Source organism: Pollachius pollachius (assembly GCF_949987615.1).
Source record: "Pollachius pollachius genome assembly, chromosome: 20".
Classification (NCBI taxonomy): Eukaryota; Metazoa; Chordata; class Actinopteri; order Gadiformes; family Gadidae; genus Pollachius; species Pollachius pollachius.
Window position 1 is genome coordinate 12,100,455 of NC_136953.1, and position 19,862 is coordinate 12,120,316.

General features: G+C 49.2%; 3 protein-coding genes across 4 annotated transcripts in view; 1 reads left to right on the forward strand and 2 right to left on the reverse strand.

Moving 5' to 3' along the window:
• Positions 1–2,325: 2,325 nt before the first annotated feature.
• Positions 2,326–8,935, reverse strand: cUnh4orf54 (chromosome Un C4orf54 homolog; the record flags this gene model as incomplete). Its single annotated transcript, XM_079758276.1, has 2 exons — positions 2,326–2,338; positions 4,072–8,935. The coding sequence occupies one exon, from the start codon at positions 8,933–8,935 to the stop codon at positions 4,082–4,084; it is 4,854 nt and encodes a 1,617-aa protein (XP_079614402.1). The 3' UTR covers positions 2,326–2,338; positions 4,072–4,081.
• A 3,513-nt stretch (positions 8,936–12,448) lies between these two features.
• Positions 12,449–15,508, forward strand: hacd4 (3-hydroxyacyl-CoA dehydratase 4). 2 transcript variants are annotated; one of them, XM_079757959.1, is made up of 7 exons: positions 12,449–12,511; positions 12,731–12,837; positions 12,939–13,066; positions 13,162–13,271; positions 13,589–13,695; positions 14,657–14,782; positions 15,378–15,508. In XM_079757959.1, the coding sequence occupies exons 1-7, from the start codon at positions 12,507–12,509 to the stop codon at positions 15,455–15,457; spliced, it is 663 nt and encodes a 220-aa protein (XP_079614085.1). In that variant the 5' UTR covers positions 12,449–12,506; the 3' UTR covers positions 15,458–15,508. The 2 variants fall into 2 exon arrangements, with proteins under 2 accessions (XP_079614085.1, XP_079614084.1); XM_079757958.1 differs by lacking the exon at positions 15,378–15,508 and having other exon boundaries at positions 14,657–15,288.
• Positions 15,509–15,743: 235 nt separating this feature from the next.
• focad (focadhesin) overlaps positions 15,744–19,862 on the reverse strand; it is a 44,371-nt gene continuing 40,252 nt past the window's right edge. Inside the window, exons 39-43 of the mRNA XM_079758277.1 lie at positions 19,473–19,650; positions 18,996–19,093; positions 18,266–18,502; positions 17,034–17,109; positions 15,744–16,218 (exon numbers count right to left, since the gene is read on the reverse strand). Of these exons, the coding sequence (XP_079614403.1) occupies positions 16,145–16,218; positions 17,034–17,109; positions 18,266–18,502; positions 18,996–19,093; positions 19,473–19,650 (663 nt within the window). The 3' untranslated portion in view covers positions 15,744–16,144. The remainder of the gene's footprint in view (positions 16,219–17,033; positions 17,110–18,265; positions 18,503–18,995; positions 19,094–19,472; positions 19,651–19,862) is intronic.

The window sequence follows — 19,862 nt, forward strand, 5'->3', positions numbered from 1 at the left end:
GTGTGTGTGTGTGTGTGTGTGTGTGTGTGTGTGTGTGTGTGTGTGTGTGTGTGTGTGCGCTTGCGTGCGTGTGTGTAACCAACATCGGCAGGTCTTGCAAAGTGTGCACGTCTGTGTGAGCATGACCCGGTGTTACTGCACAGCTCTGCTCGTCTATGTATAGCCCCGCGAAGGAATGCGCCACAGACAAACACCGATTAGAGCGCTTCTGTGCATGCACACCGTACTCCTTATGCGTCTGGGGGAGCCATCAGGAACATGAACTCGCTACTCCTTTAGGACAACTCAGTTGCCCCCCTCTCCGGTGACAACACGGGGCCCCGTGCCAGAAATGCAGCCATGAATGATGTCCGTTCATTAAGCTGAACATACCAGTTTGCACACCGCTAAGCTGACATTTAGTCATGAAAACATTCCATAGATCGGTCGAGGCCAGCTGAGATTAGCAGGTCGACTCTATGAACCGGTAACCGCTACGACCGCAATATCATCATTCAAACTATTCCACTGTAACCTACTCCCCCATTTTAATTCCAACTTTTTTTATTGTTTAATTTTATTTAATTTAGATGACCTTTGGATTTGAATGGGTTCCAAAGCACTGGCACAAGTACCCATACAGTGTGGGACAAACCATGAAGAAGTGAACAAGAGTAGGCTGATGGTAATGTGATATCTACATAGGTATGTTGATGTCTGCTATGCTATCACAGGTTTTTATGGTTTTATGATTCATTTCTACAACGTATTCATACAGGTTGAACTGTTAAGTTGAATAGTATGTTTGCATTGTTCAGCAGCAGTAGATATCAACACATGAATCTGTTCACATTCATCACAGGTGTACTCAGTTTGTTACGTATAGTTTTGAATGTCAGAGAATTTGTTTCAATTGTTTTTTTGACCTTTATTTTCACTTTATCCATCCTTCATTCATCATCTTTATTGCATCTATCATTTCTTATCATACCAGGTTATATTTTCCCTTGAATGTTTGAAATGTTTTCTGTATTTCCAATACACGTTCACAACACATGCTGTATGCTGTATATCTAAGCAATCATTTCCAGTGGATACTCTATTATCAAGACGGATCAATTATCAAGCAGTAAAAAAGGATACAGATTAGCAACACATGCATGTACAGAGACATAAAACAAAATAACAACATCTCAAATTAATCTAAGACAAATATGATCTACTTTACAAAACTTTGCACCTCTTCCAAAATGTGAATTTTCCTTAAAAAAATAAGTATTCCAAACTAAGCATTTGCCTATTCACGCATCACAGTAAACAGTTTAGACTTTGAATCAACAAAAGAGACCAATAGGGAGGCAGCTGACGAGATGACACAGTATCAGTTAGCCCTCCTGTAAACAACTTCCTATCCAAGCATTCATTAACAAGGCAATCATCTTTTTAAAAAGAATGGGGTTTCGACACACACACACACACACACACACACACACACACACACACACACACACACACACACACTGTTATTTTAAAAACTATTGCAGCCATTTGACTATAGATTTCCTCTAAGAATACGACTCAAGAGTGGATCAGTGAGTGGACAGGGAGGATCTGTGTATGGCTGTGGACTTTGCCTCGGTAACCCCCCTCCCACTGAGAAGCTTCAGAATGGCGTTGGCATGAACTGGCCTGCAGTTCCACTATTCTGTTCCCTACGCCTCTGAATACAAAACAACACAAACAAATGAAAAAGTAAAGTGTATGAGTTTAAACAGTGTAGCGGGCAGCAATATCTCAAAGTCATCCTATTTGGCAATTCACTCAGCAGCTGAAACATTTCGATATATCTGAAGTATTGTTGATGCTATGAAAGTATAGAAAAATACATTTGACTTGTAAAAATGAATGCATGCCACTGAAAACCTCAATAAATCTATTTGTAATACAAATCCTGTGATCTTCTTTGTCAAGGAGTGCCGATCACCGTTTAGCTATCGGAAAATACATTCTGTAAAGCAATGAAGCTTTAAGGGTGCAAAACATATTGCGAAACGTGCCTTAGAGAGTGGATATACTTCCATTTGTGAAACAAAGTGGCAACAAAAGGGAGAAAGCCAGAAAGCATTTCTCGTGTGAATCAACCAACAAACGCAAACGTCAACCGTTCTGCCACCTTTCTTCGACCTACAACCTACGACGTCCGACGGGACGGAGGAGACGTTGCTGTGGAGAACTCCACGTGGCCGCTGAGGCATCCTCATCTTCCTCTTCCTCGTACAGGAACAATCCGTGGGGTCAAGCGATTGGCGCGGCTTTGCGTGCTGCAACACGCAGGCCTTCTGCTCCTAAAAGGTCAGGTCTGCAGGGATCCAAACAAAGACACACATACTAAGCCCTGGTAACCCGCGCCCTGCCACTATAAACACCGCCGCAACACGACACACACATTTTTCCCAAGCTAGGTCTCCAGTAGCTGTGCAGAGGCAGCGACATCAGTAAGGCTTTCGGTGAGCGGTTTAAATAGCACTGTGTCGAAGAATGTACCCAATACTAAAATCCAACACCAGGAGCTATTATAAACTTGACACACATTCAAAAACGGACTCTAAGCTCTCTACTCGTTACAGTTACTAGAAACAAACATTAGATTGTAGGATACACATGGAGGTCTGAAATCGAGCCTTAATTCTGTTTGAAAATACTTCAACCTGAGGTAAGGGAAGGGACAGCGGGGCCACCTAAGGTTTAAGATGTCTCTCCAACCCGGTGTGAGACGCTGTTTTGAATACCACCGCTACTTATTACAGGTTCTGGTTTCAGCCTGGACCGGCCAGAGGGAAAGTCCAGAGCCTGTGCCCACGCCCTGCCCAGCTGTCCGCCACCACGTCTGCCCCGTTTGTTTATGTAATCAGTGGGAGATGGCTTCACGCTCTCTCTCTCCCCCACACCACACAATCTCTGTTGCTCTCTCACTACTCTCTCTCCCTCAACATTTCTCCATCACTTTCTCTCTCTCTCTCTGTCTCTCTCTCTGTCTCTCCCTCTCTCTCCCCCTCTGTCTGTCTGTCTGTCTGTCTGTCTCTGTCTGTCTCTGTCTGTCTCTCTCTGTCTCTCTCTGTCTCTGTCTGTCTCTGTCTGTCTCTCTCTCTCTCTCTCTCTCTCTCTCTCTCTCTATCTCTCTATAAAAAGGTGACCCCGAGGTGATCGCTCTCCGGCAGCCCTCCCTCCCAGGCCCCTGATGGCTCCGGGCAGCTGATGTTGCTCACCGCTCCGTCCTAGTAATCAGCTAAGTGACTGTCCTGCTCTCGCTCGCCCTCTCGGTCAAACACACCCTTAACGCCAGACCCCCCCCCCGGCCAAAGACCCTCATGCTGGCTGATATCGTGCTCCGTGCTCTGTGACATTAAGTCAATCCCAGCAGCTTTAGTGGAGCTCCAGAGAAGCTAGGATCAAATATCATTAATTCCATTGTAAAGTGACTAGAGTTTAAATATGTTTCTCCTCGTCCTCTTTGTTCTTGATGTTTGATGATGAAAAGGTGCAGGAAGTTTGTTGTTTCTTACACGCCTTGGTGAATGTGAGAGGTCAAAGGTCAGCCTGGCCTAAAGTTGTACTATCTATATCAAGAGAACATGTTTATTAACTGTTGTGGCTCCCTTATTGTACATTTGGAGTTTGTGCTAGTTTGCTCTATAAAACAAACACATTATCATCCTGCAAACACATTAAAGGTGACATGTCATACCACCAGGTGTGAGTGTGATCAGCCGTTACAAGCCGATTTGAAAACCGGCCTCTTCTGACATCACAGGTGGGCGTGTCGACCTAGATGTATGACGGACAGATGGGCAACGTTTGCTACAGTCCCCTGGTTAGGCTGGCAGACTGATCTATCCAGCACACATCTAGGCGGACACGCCCACTTGTGATGTCAGAAGAGGCCGGTTTTCAAATCGGCTTGTAACGGCTGATCACACTCACACCTGGTGCTATGATATGTCCCCTTTAATCCAGTTCAGGTTCCCTCGACGACGATTAAACCCATGAACACACAACAAAGAAAACGACTGCGGCGGAGAGAGATCCACTCACCTCCCCCCGTTCACCGGTGCTCCACCACGAAGCTCATGGTGGTCCCGTCGAAGGAGGGCGGGGCCACGATGCGGGGCGCCCCCTGCTGGGACGACGACATGCTGATCACCGGCGGCGGCTTCCCGCCCATCGGCCCCTGCGGCGGCGGCGGCGGCGGCGCGGCCCGGCGCCGTTGCTGCGGCGACGGCCCCGTGGCCAGGTAGCAGGGGCTCTCGGCGTAGGCCCCGGGTTGGGGGTGGTCCCCCCCTCCAATGGCTGGACCCTCGGCCTGGGACACGCACATCATCTGGGGCGGCTGGGAGAGCGTCCTGCCGGGGACCAGGCCGGGCATGAAGCCCGGGTAGAACATGTAGGTGTGGCCGTAGGCCCCGGGGGGGCTGAGGGCCATCGGGGACATCCCCATGGGCACGGGGGTCATGGAGGTCATGGGGGACATGGGACTCATGGAGGTCATGGGGGTCATGGAGGTCATGGGGGTCATGGGGGACTGGGGCATGGGGAAGTCCACGTACTGGCCCGTCTCGGGGTCGTACAGCCTCTTGGTGGCGGGCGGCACGGGGGTGTCCACCAGGTAGTAGTTCCCCGTGGTGGGGTCCAGGAGCATCTTCCTCTGGGTGGCCTGCTGCTGGAAGGGGTCCACGGGGGCCGGGCTCATGGCGGCGGGGGAGAAGCAGAACACCTGCTGCTGGGCCGGGACCACCCCCAGGGGGAAGGGGCTGTAGAGGGGGGCCGCCGCCGGGGCGGGAGGCGCGGGACGCTCCGGGGAACGGGCGGCGGGCTCGGCAGCCCGGGGGACGAACTGCTTGGGGGGGGTGCAGGGCCGGGGCCCGGGGCCCCCAGCGCCGCCGAGGGCGTAGAGGGTTTTGTCCTGGCTGGAGGCGCTGCAGGGCGGGACCGAGTTGACCCTCTTGCCCGCCTGGCTCTGGGCCTTCAGAGGGACGCTGAGGTAGTTCTGGAGCTCGGAGCGAGCGTGCTGCTTCTCCGCCTGGCTGATCCGCACGGAGACGGGCAGAGGGGCGGACCCAGGGGCCGCGCCCTGGGGGGCGGGGCCCGCCGGGGTCCTAGGGAGGGGCTGCTGTTGCGGGAACGCCCTGACGCTCCCGGGGTTTTCCGGGGTTTTCTTGGCACCGCTGAATTCGTACGCGTTCTTGCCCTGCGACGCCTGGATGGGTTTGAACCCGAGGCGGTCGTCGTGGCTACCAGGATGCTGATGCAGGAAGGGCTTAGGGAGGTCCCTCTCCTCTCCTCTGTGGTACCCGGAGTCGTGGGCCCCAGGATGCTGATACAGGAAGGGCTTAGGGAGGTCCCTCTCCTCTCCTCTGTGGTACCCGGAGTCGTGGGCCCGGGGGGAGTCCCGGAACGCTGACGGGATCACGTGGTGGAAGCCGCGGCCCGCCCGCTCCTCCTTGCTCGGTGGCGGTCGGCTGCGTTCCAATTCTTCGCGGGCGGCGGCCAGCGGCCTCGGTTCGCTCTTCCTCTTCCACTCGTTGCGGTCAAACACATACAGCTGCTCCATGGTCTTCACCGCCGCCTGGAGCTTCCCCAAGGCGCTCTGGTTCTTCGGGCCGGATTCAGGTTTCTTGTCCGCGGCGTCAGACACCTTCTCCGGCTGTCGGCAAGACGAGGTGCCAGAGTTGGCGTCGAAATTGAAGCCAAGGCTCCCTTCTGGCGGGTCTAACGAAGAGCCCCCTTTGGCGCCCCCTGGGGACAGACGGTCGCACCTGTCCGTCTCGCACTGCGGGGGCTCCTCGCTCGCTCGGCTTTTAAACGAGTCGATTAGATTTCCAGATTGCTTTCCGTTGCTATTTGTATTCACCGACTGGCATTTTATCACGATCGGGGAGACCGAGGCCTGGTTACGATACAGCGCGTGCTTCTGCTTTTGATCCGCGTTCCAGTCACCGCCGGGCGTCAGGTTGGATTTCGTGTCGTTATTATCCAAAGACACAAAGTGATAGGAACTCTTCACTAGTTTACGCACGTCCCTCACTTGGTGTATAGGCGTCTGGAACTTCCCTTTGTTATCACGTATGTCCCTGACCGTGAAATGAGGTACCTTATCGGAGGACTCACCCTTCAAAACGGCTGCGAGAGCTTGGCACCGGGAGTCCTCCGCTCGCGTAAAACCGGGCGCGCTGCCGCCTGCATGGTGAGCCCGCAGGGTGGCAGCTCCAAACGGCTCTTTTTTATAGTCTTTGGCCCTCAGGTTGATTTTGATCTCCGGTGATTTGGATGTTTTGATACGTGTGGAGCCTGCGTCGTAGCGCTTGTCGGAGAGCAAGTCCATGCTGCGCCTCTCGCCTTCGAGCGCGGTCGCGCACATCGAATAATTCATGGTCGGCTGCGTTCCAACTTCCCACTCGTCGGGCATTATCTGGATAGTCGGCACAAACAAATGGGACATTTTCCTTAGCTTATGCTCAGGATCCGAACACGGGCCACTTCCGTCCGGGCGCTCGTTAAACGAAGCCTCCTCTGGAGTTTTATGGCTTTTATGTTCCGTTTGAAACTCTAGCTCGCCGTCCCTCCACGACCTGAATGCGCTATTTTGGCTCCGAAGCAGCGTGCTTTTAGCTGCTTCGAATGCCCCTCGTTTAGAAGGATCCATTCCAGCCTCATCCGTCCACTCTAAATGCGGTCCTTGTGCGGGACTCATAGGGTCTTCTACTCTCGGGCGCTCACCGGTGACGGTGTCGCACGAATCCGTGTCCACAATGTCCCCCAACTCATCCAAGCCCACGATGGTGCTTTCGGAGCTGGCCTCCGAGAACCGCGAGCTCGGTCTCTGCAGCTCCCTCGCGCCTTTACGCGCGGCGCCACCGCTCTCCAGCGGCAAAGGCGCAAACGCGGCAGCGGACGACGACGCGCTGCGCGGGCCCTCGCGGATCTCCCCGCGCTCCATTTTGCGCTCTTCCTCGAATTGCATTTTCTTGGAGATGACATTTTTGAGAATGCTCGAGGCGAACATGGCTTTCTTGGCGCTCTGCGTGTCGTCCATGGTCGCCCCCGCCGCGCTACAGCAGGGAGTCCCGCTGCTCCTCGCTGCACTCCTCCTCCGCCTGCCGGGCGAGGTGTCGGTAACCTCATCCGCGGAACGTGATCCCGGCTTGCTTTGTGCGAATTTCGCGCGTCTCTCGCCACCCCCAGGTTCCACGTTGCACCTGAAGTTCAACGTTTCCGTTGTGAGCGTAAAAACGCCGCCGTGCGCGTGGCCAAATTTCCCCACGAGTTCAATATGTTCCTGCGTGGCAGAGTTGTTGTTGTTGTTCAAAGTAAACAGTTTGTTTGCGGGCATCTTGATGACGCCCTTGTATCCTGTATTGTTGTTATTCACGTGATCCATTGTAGTGCGCGCGACCCCGAAGGCCGAGGTCGGGTTCTGCCCTCGCGCGACTAAGTGATCCATGTTGAGCTTGCCGTACTTGAGGTCCACGAACGCGGACCACCGGTTCAGTCCGAGCCCCCCGTGGTCCGATGATGCCGCAGCAGACGTCGCGCCGCTGGAGCTGCTGAAATGAATGGCACCGAGGTAAGGGTACGCCAGGCTTTTGAAAGCGCGGCCCGTCAGATGACGCACTTCCTGGTCCGCGTCGTCGGGTTCGCTCAGCCCGCTGGACGCGCCGCTGCTGGAGAAGCAGTTTGCGTCTCTGCCTTTTAACGCGCGGCCCAAGTGTAACCGCCCAGGGGCGGCGATGAAACATTTGGCGCCACTGCGAAGCGTCTCTGTTTTCCCGCCGTCGCTTCCCTGAAACACGTGGCCGTGGCCCCGCGGGTCCCCAGGGCGCGTGCATGTGTCGATGTGTTGATGATGGGTTTTGTTCAGCTTTTCTTGGAGGCCGCTGCCGGGCTCATTTATAGCGCGGGAGGTCGTTTTGATGGACAGAGGCTGGAACGGTCCCTTTGGCGGGGTCTTTGACAGACTTCCGTCTGAGCTGAGGAGGTCACTGTCCAGGTGGCGGGACCCGTTATCAGGCCGGGCCCTCACCCCTCCGCCGACATCGTGCGTAAAATACGCGTAATCCACGAACGAGTACACCTGGTGGTCTTCTTCCAAGGACCCCGCCGTGACGTCACCGCCCTGCCCGTCCTCCTCGTGGTCGGAGAGCTCCGCGAGCTGGATCTCGTGCGTGCTGATGTAGTGCGACTCGCATTCATCGGAAAGTATCAAAGTATCATCATCATCATCATCATCATCCTCATCACAATCGTCATTGGGACCACCACCATCACCTCCATCAACATTATCCCCACCGCCATCATCATCATCGTTATCATCATCCCCATCATCGTCATGATCTCCTTCCTCGCGCACATCGGAGTCAAGTGGTCTGTCCACACGGGGGAGCTCGTCCTTGTCCCAGGACACGGTGACTCCGGGGTCTTCTTGCTTGGTTGCCAGGGTGACCTGCAGGGGCTGGGATGGGACGGTCACGTCTTCTTTGTTTCCCGACTCCTCGGTGATATGAACCGGGGAAGAAGGAGACGAAGAAGGGGGTGGTGCGTCTCGAGAAGCCGTTCCGCTCTGCGGAACACGTTTATCCACATCCTCGTCTTTCTGTTTCTCCATGATTTCCGTGATCAGGGTTTGGATTTCCATCTCTCGGTCGCCGCCATCGGATTCCACGGCATCAGTGCAACAGTTCTTAGTTTTCGTAAGAACAGACTTTGGATATCCGTCACTGAGCACAGACACTTTAACGGTTTTGGCAGTAGCTCTCTTGTGATCGGTGACATCCATGATGTGTTTGTGACCGGCTCCGGGTCGCTGCTCTCGGGACGACCGGCCATCGCCGGCCCCCGGTTCCTGATCATCCTGATGAGCGGTTGGCCCCCGCTGCGCACACGTGTCCGCGTCGATCTTCATCGCTGGACATCCACGGCCTCTTCAACAACACAGAAACTGCTTCACTTCTGGGATTAGAAGCGGTTCTTGGTCCGGCTCTCGGCGTGCAGTCCCCCTTCCTCGACTGGACTGACCGGTGCTTTTGCGCGCACAGATTGCATTGCGCGCAACGCGAGCCCCACTTGACCGGTGGTCGTTAGCGCGCGTTCTCGGTGGTGAGTGACGTTTCGAATGCCACTGGGTCGCCTTTTGAATCCCCCCCCCCGTCCTCCCACCCAACCGTCACATAAAGTCTAAAGTCAGGGTACTAAAAAAAAAAAGTCAACGGAGACATCATTCATTCCATGTCGACGCTGTCTGCTCGGGTTGGTTCCTGCAGCCTTTTATTTTTTCCTCACTTTTGGGGCAGAGATCCTCGCCGGAGACAGATGAGTCACGGGGGGCTGTTTTAAAACATTGTGCTGCAGACGCGGTGACGACATGTCAAAACAGCTATTTTAGAAGTGCGGCGAAAATGTTTGGCGTGTTTTGTTACACCTCGGATGGAGAGCGGTGGTCCCACCGAGTGCAAAAAGATCACCAGCAGGCAGGGCACCACGTGCCAGTTCAAGAAGTGGGGCCCTGGGAATAGTGTTGCTATGCAGCTTTTAGTCCTAAATAACTCGGAGCCCCTTCAGGCTGAACCTAGACCCTAGACGTGTTTGCATAAAAACGTCACTGGCTGAACATCAGTGGACCACGACGCCCTTGAAATCCAAATAAAACTTGTTTTTCCGACTTCGGTTACCAAATGTGCTGCTTTGGGCCTAAATGATGACGGGTCGGATTATTCCAGAACCATGGAGAGCGCTTACGCGTTTTATCTATACGGCGTGAGTCTATTTTTTATTCAGTTTTTAAGCAGTAGGATTACAATCGGTGGGCCTTACATTTAAAATAGCATGTCAAAAAAACAGGCCTACATACTGTTAGGAGAGAGCTACCCAATTAAAGAAGAAAAGTCAAGGGATGTCACATGTTTACATGGAGGCCAGTATTTACATGGAGGTTTTACAGCCCTGACCTACTAACTCCTCTGACTGTAACGACTGTCATGTTATAGGACTATAGGTCCCTTGAGCAGGGCACTGCAGCCTGAGTAGACTACTCTGCTCTTTATTATTGTTATTAAACTGTGGACGACTTGTCAAAGATGGCGTCAGGCATTCAAACAAAGCCATAACCGTGCAGTTATGCATTAAAAATTAATAAAGGAGAAAAGCCTGTGTGGGGATGGGGGGGATGGGGGGGGGGCAGAGAACATGAGATGATTACATATCCTGTTCCTGGCCAACAGCTGCAGGCTGGGTCACCTTCCAACACACACACACACACGTCCGCACACGCACACACACGCCCACAAATGCACACACACACACACACTGAGGTGGACACAGTTCAGCTGCATATCTTCATATACTGTAGGCGCATAGGGCCGCTTGTGTATTTGTGAATACAATTGGGGGTTGGCAACCTGTTCATATTAGCGTTATTATAGAGAATAACATGTACATGACGGTGTTTGAACATATTGCATCAACATAAACAATTATTTTGGACGTATATGAAGATAGCCACCCCCACATTAGGTACAACAGGTCCATCAACAGGGGAGCAGACATTAAAACAGATCAACAGAGGACCAGACAATACAACAGATATACACTTCCCTATAAACTAGTGAAGATAAGTCTATACAAGCAACATAATAACTGTTATGAGAGACACCGGTGTTAGTCCTACGTTACACCTCTGTGCGAACAGCAGAATAGATTAACTGTTCCAAATGAATGGCTGGATTCCTAGGGCCTGAAGAGTAAGGGATAGCTTTCACTATACTATACGTAATATAAGGGCAGTACAATACATTTTGTTCTGGCTCCTCGACCCGGCAGCAGCAAACTAGTTATAAATATCCATGAAACACAATATAATCGAAACAATAGAAAATGGAATAATAATAATAACAACACTGAGAAGTGAAATAGTGGAAGGAATAAGCACAGACAGCAGGCAGCCAGGCATAGAGGCAGATAGGAAGACAGACAACAGGCCACCAGAGTCCACTGCTCGACTGAGGCTGCGGTACCGCCAGCCAGGTGCTAGTGGCAGAAACAGTCTGTGGTGGGGGTCCTTGATGAACCGTGGGGCTTCTCTGTTTGCTGACCAGTTCAGTCTTTGTCCAGAAAATATGAACCCAAAAAGAGCTGGCTCTTCTACAACATGATAATACTATAACTCGGGAGGTCGGTCACTCCTTGGCGGTCACCTCTTCGATGCCCTGACCTGGTCTCTCCACACACTCATACCGTGTTGAAATCTGCTCGTCAAGGACTTTGCTTCTTGAGGAGATGCAAAGGATTCGCCTTCCACCCAAACTCTTGATGAATTTCTACAAGCACCGATCCAGAAACAACTGGTTACAGAACAGGTTCTACTTGGAGGCCGTCAGAATGCTGAACAACATACCTGCAGGCCATCAGGATGCTGTCAAGAAGACCAAAGATTACTTCATCTCAGTACCACTTAAGACGTACTTGGTTTGGGCTAGTGTCCTTGCTGTTGTATGTCTCCGAAGGGATTTATAGCTGTATTATTTATTTACTTTTCTATATTGTATTTTTTATTTAATGTGTATATATTTCATTATGATACAAATATAAAGCTTTATTAAGTGATGCTGTCGAATACCTCTGTCTCACTACACAAACATTTAAATGTACAGTTCTCCTGACATATTGTGCATATGACAATGACATCTGGAACGATATATTAGGGCTATTTACTGTGCCAAAAAACTGTTCAAAATCATTAAAGAAAACAACGATTTGTTTTACCCTATAGATTGTATGTTTCCCCAGCTGTTCATATTAGTCCTTTCTAGTTGAAGTAAATATAAACATTTTTAGCAGACCTAACTCTGCAGTGCCCCCTTGTGGCCAAACTGGAGAAATGCTGACTAATAGGTTGGCTGGTGTCAGTTTACACTTTTTATCCTGTCGAACATACCTCATAACTGATGCTTTACAGAGGTTTGTGTGGTCATCTCTTTTTTTCAATTATTTTAATCTGTAATTAATGTGTGTATTTCAAATATATTTCTATTTGACAGGAAAATATCACATTAATATATATATATATAGACACATATATATATATATATATATATATATATATATATATATATATATATAGACACATATGAAAATATATATATATATATATATATATATATATATAGAGAGAGAGAGAGAGAGAGAGAGAGAGAGAGAGTATGTGTGTGTGTGTGTGTGTGTGTGTGTGTGTGTGTGTGTGTGTGTGTGTGTGTGTAAATTAAATAGGGCGTGTAGATGTTATCTGCATGTATGATGAATGTTAATTATGGCCTATCAGTTGTTTGCATTTGGAAACTCCTTCCCTACAGAAATGTGCCAAAAAGAGAGAGAGAAAAAAAACGGCCAACCCACAAACATCCACTCACATAAACGTAAACACAACACACAAAGTTGCAGCAGCAGTCGCCCCCCGCCCGGCTGCACTACTGGGACTCAAAATGCGGTAAGCAACAAAACAACCGACACTTAGAATTAGGTTAAGTTACCAATGTACAAGTACAATTCAATCGTGCTGTTGACTCATTGCGGTGCATTCCTTGCATTTCTCAGCATGTACGTGCTGGGTGGGTTTGGAAATCCGAGCTAAGGTTAACCGTGGTTCCTCTTTACTGTCGATATTCACCGCTTATAGTAACGTGTCGATTAACTTTTCTTCATGCAGGTTCACTGCCCGGTTTCTCTATGTATTCACGTACAACATGTTCCAGTTTTGTGCCCACACGTGGATACTGGCCAACATGACGGTCAGGTTTCTCATGTTTGGTCGAGGTGGGGAATATTTTCAAAGATCATACCCTCCACTCCCCTGAACCGGGTTAAGGGATATCCTGTCTTGGAATGGGACTCATCTGTTATCTTTTTATTTACAGATGCCTTGGCGGATACGTTTTACTCCATCGGAGTCGTCATGTCCCTGTGTCAGCTTTTCACGGTGCTTGAGCTGTTTCATATCGCAGATGGCATCGACAAGAGCTGGATTCTCCCTCGCCTCTTTCAAGTTTGTGCAACCCCCCTTGTTTTTTTTTCAAAGTAAAAGTCGATAAGAACGAAGCGCGTGTGTGTGCTTGGGTTTTAATCTGGGTGTGTCTCCAGGTGATCGAGAGGAATCTTCTGCTGTTCACTATAGTCATGATGGAGGAGATCCAGAGTAAACCGGTTGTGTGCGCACAGTTCTTCCTTTGGAACATCCTGGGTCTCCTGAGGTATGCAGAACATTCTCTTTTACTTTCGGGGAACTCTATGTTTACACCTCTCTTAGACAACTGCTTCGAAAAGTCGGGTTTTCATTGCAACCCACTGGTAAACTCGTTTTGTACATGGGATTTTGGTGTGAGCCAAGTTGGACTTGAACAGGCTTTTAGGTTCATTAAGAACTTTTCGTTTTTATAATCGCACCACTGATGTGACAACATATAGAGAAAATCAGTCAATGATCAGAGAACCATTCCAGACCTTAATATCGTAATGATGATGATGATGTCGGTGACGATGATGATGATGACCCCCACCACATGGTCAGGTACCCCCAGGAGCTTCTGTGTGTGATGGGCTCCCCTTCCCTGAACATGCTGTGGAACCGCTACACGCTGTATGTCCCCACATACATCCTGGCTGCCGTCACAGAAGGTGAATCCGACACACCTCCAACACAAAATGACACAGCATCATGATCCTAGTGCTTTCTCGGTTAATGGTTTATGGCGTCTTTTTGTTGAGGTTAAAGTGTAATAGCATCAGAATAGAGGCTCTTGGATTATAATTGCATGTCACATCAAGACCATATTTCCTTTTGAACACTTTATGCATATATAAATATTTGAACGTTTTCTTGGGTTAAGAAAGCCCTCCTTTTAGCCTGAACTCCTTTTAGCCTGAACACTCTTCAAACTTTTGAATGTTACTCTATATGAGTTAAAACGTTCAACAACACTGCGTTTTAACTACAGGATACGAATACCATGAAAAAAAGGATAGCATGGCACGATGTCTTAATACTGTCGGATGAACATTACATGAACAGACACGCATGTCATAAAAACACTGAAATGAGCCTCAGGAAAGAGAGAGCATGCAGGAAACGGTGTGGGGCAACACATGATTGCAAGCGGGTGATAAAACGTCAGGAAGGGTGTTTGAGGACAGCATATGGCAACACTGTTTCAATACGACTCACACTATACTGCAGCGACAGACAGTGACACACAAACACACACACGCACACACACAGAGTTTAGACAAGGGAAGTAACCGCACAGAGACAATATTACATCACCCACCCACATATTGTTTGGTCTGGTCGGTTTGATTTTCCTTTAACTGGTTGGATAATTAGAAAGAATTTCACTGGTTTACAGCAGATATTTTGTTTATATTCATGATAACGTGCAAGATATGGTTATTCAATTATATATATTATATAAGGAGTACATATAATAAATCAAGGCAACTATAGAAATGATTACGTTTCGGTCTTCTTATTTTGTTATATTATCATAGTTTATACTAATCCAAACTATGAGTCATAATGTTCGGATAGTATTCTGTTGTGGGTATTGGCGTGATACTCTTAGTGTCCCATCTCTTACAGGAGTTACAGTGTACCAGGCGGTGAATCACTTAGAGAAGGCTGGCAGAGGTCAGCTTCAGCTGCCCATCTCCTCTCCCAACCGTGTTCCCATCCTGCTGAAGAGCTATCTGATCGTCCTCGCAGTCGGTAAGACAGTCGAGACTGGTAATCCACCCAAGGTCCAACATGAAGGGGACGTTGACAAAACCAAGAACCTGAATAGAATCATCTTTCACCCATGGAGTTTCACCGAGGCGTCATCGCAGGACAAACACACTGATCCTACATCTGCTACTACAATATTTACCAGCGCACAGGAAGTAGACTAAACTAGTGTAGATGAGTCTTCTCCCTTGCAAAAACGTTTGAAGAAAATCGCACAGGTACATTTTTTGCATTTACATGATTAATCTATAAAAAGCAATACGGCACAAAATATTTCTGAAAACGTTCAAAAACTTCAATTGTGTAAAACAATGTGTAGGCCTATTGCTTTCCAGACGCAATTTGTAAATATCCCGCGTAGGGTGTGAACGCAAAGGATTGTGGGTATTTTGGCTCGTTGTCGGCGTTCTATGACGTGGCGTCCTTAAATGGGCGGCCGTTGAGCATGCTTCATTCACTTTGGGAAACAGCCAGTGTTCATTAGGACCGTGTGTGAGAACCCGCTGTGAATGTGGTTTCCATGGCGGTGTGTTTTGCCGCTCTTTTGCTGACCGTTACCGTGACGTTGTCCTTCCAGGCGCCACGGTGACGGTGTGGCAGTTGGTGAAGGAGAGGCAACAACGGCTGGGGAAATGGAACAAGAAGCTCAAGAAGTAATTAGTCCTATGACATTGTTTTATAAATTGTATAACTGTTATAATTGTACCGTTTACTTTATAAAATAAATATATATATATCTTTTTTACTATCAGCACCCGCTCAAAATGTTGTTTTGTCTACTTTTTTGAATCTCAGTGTAATTTGAAGTGATGTAAATGGATCGTTGGATTCGTAAAAGACAAACACACACACACTTCCTTTAAGATATTTATTGCAGAGAATTTGTATTAAAAAATAGCATTCCTTCTGATAGAACCTACAAGTTAAGTTTTAACTTGTAGGTTCTATCAGATAAGGGTAAGTTTTATTAGACCTTATGCGCCTTATCTGCATACTTGGTCATGCAAAACTAAATTCAGTCAGCTTTTTTCTCTATTCACAGAGTTAAAGGCCAGGTAAACATTTGACAGCAGCATCTCGGGTGAATACAGGCGGGGGGGGGGGGGCAAGGTCACCATTTCTGATTTGGTGAAATACAGTAAGAGTGAACTGTTACAAAGTGGAACCCATTTGAAGAGTAAACACAATTTGTGTTTTTTGAATGCGTTGCAGTAACAGGTTTTCCTTTTGTTCGGGTTGCCTACATGAATGATTGCTTAATAGCTCGCTCCACAGGGACTGCATATGGTGGGCCAAACCTCCGGCTGTTCAGGTGTCCAGGAGGGTCTCTGGAAGTCGGTGGTCCTACCAGCCGTAGGCCCGCGTCCACACGCCCTTCTTCCTGAAGTCTGCACACGACCGCAGGGCCTGCAGCGCGGCTACGAGCAAGGACAGACGGACAGACGTTGAGTCAAACTGATTCCGGTGACAGGGGATACATGGGGAACTCTTGCTTGGTTCGACTTTGAAAAGTTGTGGATGAAACACAGAACACACACACTATACGCAGATGATCTATTACTGGGGCGTTAATGATTCACAGTTTAATACATGGGAAAACTATCATTAGGTTATTGAGTAAGGATCATATACACCAATTATTATTGAGTAAGGAAAATATTATTCAATTCAAAAACTTCAAAGGTGATTTCATTCAGAGTTATTATTTGCTGGACCTGGATTTCCAACTCAGAAAAAAATCACATTTTCAGCTTAGAACAAGAAGATATGAGAATGAAGGATAAGGGTAGGAAGGATCAGTAAAATCAGTTGGATAAAATGCCGTGACATTAACAATAACTTCAAACCCAAGGTAACCTGGTTCAAGGCCCTGCTGCAGTGGCGATAAAATAGCGTTTCCATAATGGTTTGGTCCTCTTAATTAGGCTGGAGCCTTCTGATTGGGTAGCTCTTCAATATAATCAAACAAGCAGCCCGGTTTAGTACACCCTGGTTAAGAACACCCTGGTTAAGAACACCCTGGTTATGAACACCCTGGTTTAGTACACCCTGGTTAAGAACACCCTGGTTATGAACACCCTGGTTTATTACACCCTGGTTAAGAACACCCTGGTTATGAACACCCTGGTTTAGTACACCCTGGTTTAGTACACCCTGGTTATGAACACCCTGGTTAAGTACAACCTGGTTGGAACCTGACATGGGCGTGGGGTGTGCGGGACTGGGTTCTCACCTTTGGCGGTGGTGATGGATGTTGTTGACAGTGCTCGCTCAGGGCCTTCCACAATGCTGAGCAGCCAGTCCAGGAACTGGTACACACACACACACACACACACACACACACACACACACACACACACACACACACACACACACACAATGAAGAAATTACATCTTGCGCTTTGCCGTTTCCGGGGTCAGGTGAGTTTCTCTACTCGTCTGTCCGGGCCGGAGTCCAATATCCAAATCCAGAATCCAGATAGCTCCAGGTGAATACCATGCTGAGTGCTATAGCAGACACTCAACCATCTTGTTGTTGTGGCTCCTACTGTGATTCATGGGACTTTAGTGCTGCACATTCGCCATACACATCGCCCCACATGACCTTTGGCCTGGTTTAGACAGTGCACACACGACCCCTGCTGAGACAGGTCAAATAGAGCCATCTCAGCGTTTCTTTGGACCTAATATTGACACTCCACACTCAAGCGATGCAGTGCAGAAGAGTGGGCTGTAACAACCCAGCACTCCCTGGAGACGACAGATCAAGGCCTGCTTCACACTTGTGTTTGCATGGTAAATAGACGAGTGTGGACATGTCTACGGTTGATAGAAACGTATTGGAAACATTAAGGATCAGTAATATCTGTGGGATAAAAGATAACAATGACCTTAACAATAACCTCAAACCCAATCACTCTACTAAGTTCAAAGCCCTCAAATATATATCATTAAGGTAACATAATGGTTTGCTCGTCATCATAATCATCCTTGTCTATGTTATTGTACCACAAGGCAAGTTAGCATGGGTAGCCTCGGTCAACGGAGAGCGTGGCACGGTTGCTACGTTGTCCATTAACTACTACTGCCACTCACTGGGGACGACATGCTAACTTACCTCATGGTGAGTAAGCAGTCGGAATAGCAGAGCTTTTACAATGTGATTGTACAATAAACTCAGCTAGCATTTCATTCCCTACAAAAACGTCCTTTTTTTGTCAGGCTTTTAATGGAACAACTTATTCATCCATTTATTTAATTATATATTTTCACAAAGTTATGGCTTTGGGCGTGGAAGAGTGGGGGGGGGGGGGGGGATGGTCTTTACATTTGTGAATATCTATGGGTGTCTCGTTTGGGGGTGGGGGGGGTGTTAAGCCCTTTGTGTTACATTTGCTTGCATGAAAAGTGCGATACAAATAAAGTTTGACTGATGGATTGAGTAAGCGCTGCGCGGCGGCTAACCTTCTGTGCCTGGCCGCTCCAGGGCTCTCTATCCAGCAGCTGCTTCAGGCTGTGGGGCAGGGCCTGCAGGCAGACGGGCAGCACGCCCTCCGCCAGACGCCCCTCGCCGTACAGGGCGTGGCACAGGCCCGGTAGCCGCGGCAACCACAGGGGCCGGACGCCGAGCAGCAGGGGCGTGGCGTGGTCGCCCCAGGAGACCACCGCGGCGGCAAACACCTGCAGCAGGAGGTCCGAGGCCTGCAAGGGGGGAGGAGGGCGGAGGGTGAGGTTGTGGTTGGCTTGACTAGGAAGAGGTTTGAGGAGTGTGTTTGCACATCGTTCGCCTCTTAGCAAAAGTGCCTAAGTGATATTTTGGTCAAACTGTGATATGTAACCTAACTCTACTCTCCTAACGCTGCTGATTCTCTGTGCCTCATTGGCTATATCCTAAGCCAATCTGAGTGCTTTTTACATTACATAATCACTATCTGACTAAGTCATCTATTTGACGCTGAATGCAAGATGAACCTTAAAATACGACTTCTGCAATGTGTGTGCCATTGCCTCGAACGCCGTATTTGTGACAAACGCACGAGTGCAACATCACAGATTCAGCACAGCGGGAACATTTTTCTGCAGCTACAAATACGCTCCGCTGCCATTGCCAGTGGTGCGTGTTTCCCCACACACACTCCAGTCACAGGGGAAACTCCACAGAGGGGTTGGTGTTTCTTCAGGCCCGGGAACGTACCAGTTTGATGTCGGCGCATTCCACGGCGGTGGTGCCGTAGACCACGTTCCTGATGTGTCCCATCAGCTCCAGGAGCCACTCCATCCGCTTAGAGACCCCTGGGGGAGCGGGGGGGGGGACACAAACCACAGGGCCTGGTGACAATGTGTTCAGGATTAAGGCCCAGTCCAAGCATGGCTCGGTATCGAGCTGTGCCATAGCTAGCTTTGTTTAGCATGAGGCTGATTGGCCTGCTCTGGCCTCTCTGACGCTTCTCTGTGTGTGTATGTGTGCGTGAGTGAGGTAGTGAGTGAGTGAGTGAGTGAGTGACACAGAGAGTGAGTGAGTGAGTGAGTGAGTGAGTGAGTGACAGAGAGACAGAGACACAGAGAGACAGAGAGTGAGTGAGTGAGTGAGTGAGGTAGTGAGTATGTGCGTGCGTGATGAACTTGTGTGCGCGCTTTGTGTGCGACCGCGGGCTGGGGCCCCCTGTCTGACCCGTGTTGGCGCCGGGGGCCAGCCGGCACTGGTAGAAGGTCTGCAGGAGGAGCCAGCCCACGCGTGGCCCCGGCTGGCCCCGCAGCAGGGCACTGAGCACGTCGTTGAGGGAGAGCAGGGGCAGCCGGCCCTGGGAGGTGAGGAAGGCCAGCGTGAAGCAGCTCTTCTCCATGTCCGCCTGGGGGGGGGGGGGGGGGAGAGGCAGAGGGCCAATCAGCAGCTTCCACTGGGTGATGTCGTGGTGACATCATGCTGGATAGGCTTCATCAATGTGTTTTATTAGTCTATACTATTGTCTACTAGATCTCAAACTATAAACAGATAAATATGTTTAAGGATTTAAGGAAAGAATCGTATATCAATAAATAAATGTATAAATACATGCATATA